The sequence below is a fragment of the Notothenia coriiceps genome, unplaced genomic scaffold (genome assembly GCF_000735185.1).
Source record: "Notothenia coriiceps isolate Sejong01 unplaced genomic scaffold, NC01 NC01_scaffold00026212, whole genome shotgun sequence".
Lineage (NCBI taxonomy): Eukaryota > Metazoa > Chordata > Actinopteri > Perciformes > Nototheniidae > Notothenia > Notothenia coriiceps.
This window is the reverse complement of record NW_011358913.1, coordinates 1-3,694: the sequence shown is the minus strand read 5'-3', so window position 1 is coordinate 3,694 and position 3,694 is coordinate 1. Positions and strand designations below refer to the sequence as shown.

General features: G+C 40.6%; 1 protein-coding gene across 1 annotated transcript; it reads right to left on the bottom strand.

Moving 5' to 3' along the window:
- Window positions 1-120: 120 nt before the first annotated feature.
- Window positions 121-3,545, bottom strand: LOC104956633 (ELKS/Rab6-interacting/CAST family member 1-like; the record flags this gene model as incomplete). The annotated part of the gene is made up of 3 exons (XM_010784146.1): window positions 3,375-3,545; window positions 3,093-3,260; window positions 121-274 (listed from the first exon to the last, which is right to left on the bottom strand). Coding segments are annotated over exons 1-3 (490 nt in total), but the record flags the coding sequence as incomplete, so codon positions are not given.
- Window positions 3,546-3,694: the final 149 nt, after the last annotated feature.

Genomic DNA, 3,694 nt, shown 5'->3' with positions numbered 1-3,694 from the left:
ACACAGCAGTGTGTGTGTGTGTGTGTGTGTGTGTGTGTGTGTGTGTGTGTGTGTGTGTGTGTGTGTGTGTGTGTGTGTGTGTGTGTGTGTGTGTGTGTGTGTGTGTGCGTGCGTGCGTGCGTGTGTGTGTGTGTACCTTGTCAGCCAGAGCCTCCTCCAGTGTTCCCAGTGCAGTGTCGGTGTTGGAGGTGTCTGTCTGCAGAGACTTGACTCGGTCCTTCAGGCCGCTCAGCTGCTTCTCTTTGTCCCTCAGCTGATCCTGGAGGTTCTCTATCTGCAGAGAGACACACACAGAGTTCTGGTTGATGCACTGTTCACTTATTTAGCAAAACATTAGATTTGGTAAGTTTATCTGCTCTCAAAGTCGGCCAACATAAAGCACTGAAGAGACAGCTGGTAACTAGAGCCCGGACAATAATGAATTTTTAAATGCTTAAATTGAATTGGCTGATGTTAAGAAACACAAGCTTGTCTGTATGGGTGAGTGGGGGAGCAATGTTATGTGATGACAACCGTTTCACCAACTGTTTGTTCTTCAATGTTATTTATTTATTGTTGAGTATATATACTGTATATTTTTTACTTTGTAACATGTTGAAATCTTAAATGTAAAGTATTCAAACCCCTACTCACTCAGTTCAAAAAATATAATTATACAAAAGATCTATATATAATTAAATTAGCCTAAATAAGAACTATAACCAACAACTCATATATGTGAAAGACTCAAATATTTTAATATTGCAGCCTAGAATTAATACAATAATTATAAACTACACAAATGATTTCATACTGTATTCAGATACACATTCATCTATACTTAACAACAATTGTCTTATAATATTGGCCTGGCTAATGTGTCAGACTTTAACAGCAACAAATAAAGATAATAATAGGCATCATCACCACTCATTACATTGAATACAACCAATCCCACAATCAGATAAAATAATATTATTCAGATTCAAACTTCATAATAGTGAAAGTGCTGTGCTGTCAGATAGAAACCTCTAACTCTTTCTCTAAACACACACTCTCTGAACCCCCATCTCTTTCTCTCTTTCTCCCTGCCGCCTCCTCTTTGCTCTCGCAGTGATTTGGTAGCTAATTCATTTTCTGTTAAAACACAAAATCAGCAGAAAAAACGAAAGGACTCGCTCTTTTCTCCCTGAGCCCACAATGAGAGAGTGTGTGTGCGCATGTATGTGTGTAAGATCACAGACAAAGATAAGGAGCTGTGTCAACTTTGCGGTATTCATCAAAAAATGGAATTGAACGAGAGACTGAGCAGCACAAAAATAACATATTGAGGGCTAATGTAATGCGTTAAAAAAAACTCTCCCTCTCTTCCTGTCTCTCTTTCTTTCGCTTCGCCTGAGAGAAAGGAAATCAAGCGATTGACAACCCGTCACAAAAAAATAGAAAGTCAGATTGGTATGCAACCTTTGACTCCTCCGCAGGTGAGCCGCTCACATTTACAGTGCTATAGAGATTTCTGTGTGTGTGTTCATACAGTAAAAGACTTCCAGCACCTCATTAATCAACCGTTCAGCTGACAGCTTGACTGACACCTCATCCCCTCTCACACACACACTTGACATTGAGCGGCAGAGACACTCTTTGATCCGTCTGCACTTCCTGAAACTGACAACTGCTGGATGCCTGACACACACGGTTATATACAGTACTTGCAAACCCACACACACTCTATTTTAGTCCCCAAAAACGTCTGTAATAATGACTGTTATATGTTAACAAAACAGTAACTGGCTTCTCTGCATCTATGTCATGAAGTTCCTTACAGAAAAATACATGAAATGACAAAGAGGAGAGGATGATGGGAGATCAGAGGAAGGAATAATAATATGCCCTCATGGTCATTTCCATTCATGACTAACATACAACAAGAGTAAAGGAGAGACAAATGTGGAGTAGAAGTAAGAATGGTATTTTTCCACATGCTATTTAAATAAAGAAGAATTTCTGAAAGCACAGATTAGATGTGGGAGGAGTCAGCAGCGGCTCCCTCTCAGACACCGGACTGTATTCTATTTGAAGACGGCAGAGGTCATCATTTATTGAACAGGAGGAACTCATTAGTATGCATCTGATTTCAAACACACTCTGTGTCTCTCCTCCCCCCCCCCTGTCCTGCTTTATATCTGTCTGCTTGATTGCCTCTATCAATTTATCAGCTCACACTCTACGATGGATTTTTATTTTTCTCTTTTATTGGAGAATTTAACTTTTAATTGGATAGTATTCATGGGATTTTTACAGTCAGTTTGTTAGCTGTTCGCGAGAAGAAACATCTGAACCCTTTTTTACTGGAAAGACGGTGTTTGTTATTGTGTTTATGTTACAGACCGCAAAGACAGTATCATCATATATAGAGTGAAACACATAAAAACACAATAAAAAGCATCTAAAAATGCAGAAGGCACCAGTAACTATGCTGCTGGTATATCTTCATGCCTGTCTGTGTGTTTACCCGTCTGTCTGTCTGTCTGTCTGTCTGTCTGTCTGTCTGTCTGTATGTATGTCTGTCTGTCTGTCTGTCTGCCTGTCTCAGCTCCCAAACCAAACCCTGTATTGCAGCCCCCTCTAGTGGTTGTGGTATCATATGAAAGCATCATATTCCTGTGCAAGTACATTTTAATAAAAGAGTAAATAGCTTGCAACTTCAGTTATATTATTTATTATTTATGCAAAACAGCTTCAGGCAATCCTTGTAAAAAATATATAGAAAAGCTTCTTGAGCCTCTTTCTTTTGTGACTTTTGACACGTTTTTGTTAAAGCTGTAAAAGCTCAATAATGTTTCCATGAGATATGAATTACAGAGAGTTGAGTTTAACATTTAATTGGCAGGGACACTGGTTAGCTTAAAATAAAGCCGTGGGTTCGTTAGCAGGATTGCAACCATGGCTTGACAGAAAACCAAAACAGAGCCTCCTATGGACACTACATGTCTCCAACAGGAAATCCAATCACAATGACATCACAGTAGTACGCAGTGTTTAATGGCGATCTGCGATACATGCAGTGCAACAACACAGCAATGACAACGAGTGTGTGTGCATTGTTTTTTCACCTTCTTCTGCAGCACATTGACTTTGCGCTCCTTGACGTCCAGCATGTCTTTGAGGTCGCTGATCTCTCCCTGATGAGTGCCCTTCTCCTCCGTCATCTCTGATATCTGCGTACTCTTTTTGGAGAGGAGGGATTCCTTCTCCTCCAGACGGAGACGCAGTGCGTCCACCTGTGATCAAACATAACATTCCAATCAACGTCACGAGTATTTACAGACTAAAGATGGATTTTCTTATGATGAGTAATAGTAACACTACTTCTTCCAGTAGTAGAGTAACTGTACCTCAGTCTGCAGTATGGCAGCTCTCTGCTCCTTGGCAGTGAGCGACTCCTTCAGTACGTCCACGTGTTGTTTGCTGTCAGAGAACTGATTGTTAAGAGTTTCAAGTTTGGTCCTGAAAGCCAACAGCTCACTGTCCCTACGACCTAGATCCTGCTTCGCCTGCTCCATCTGAGTAACACACACACACACACACACACACACACACACACACACACACACACACACACACACACACACACACACACACACACACACACACACACACACACACACACAAATATAAACCACACATCATGAAGTTGTATTTTTTTTTTACAGCT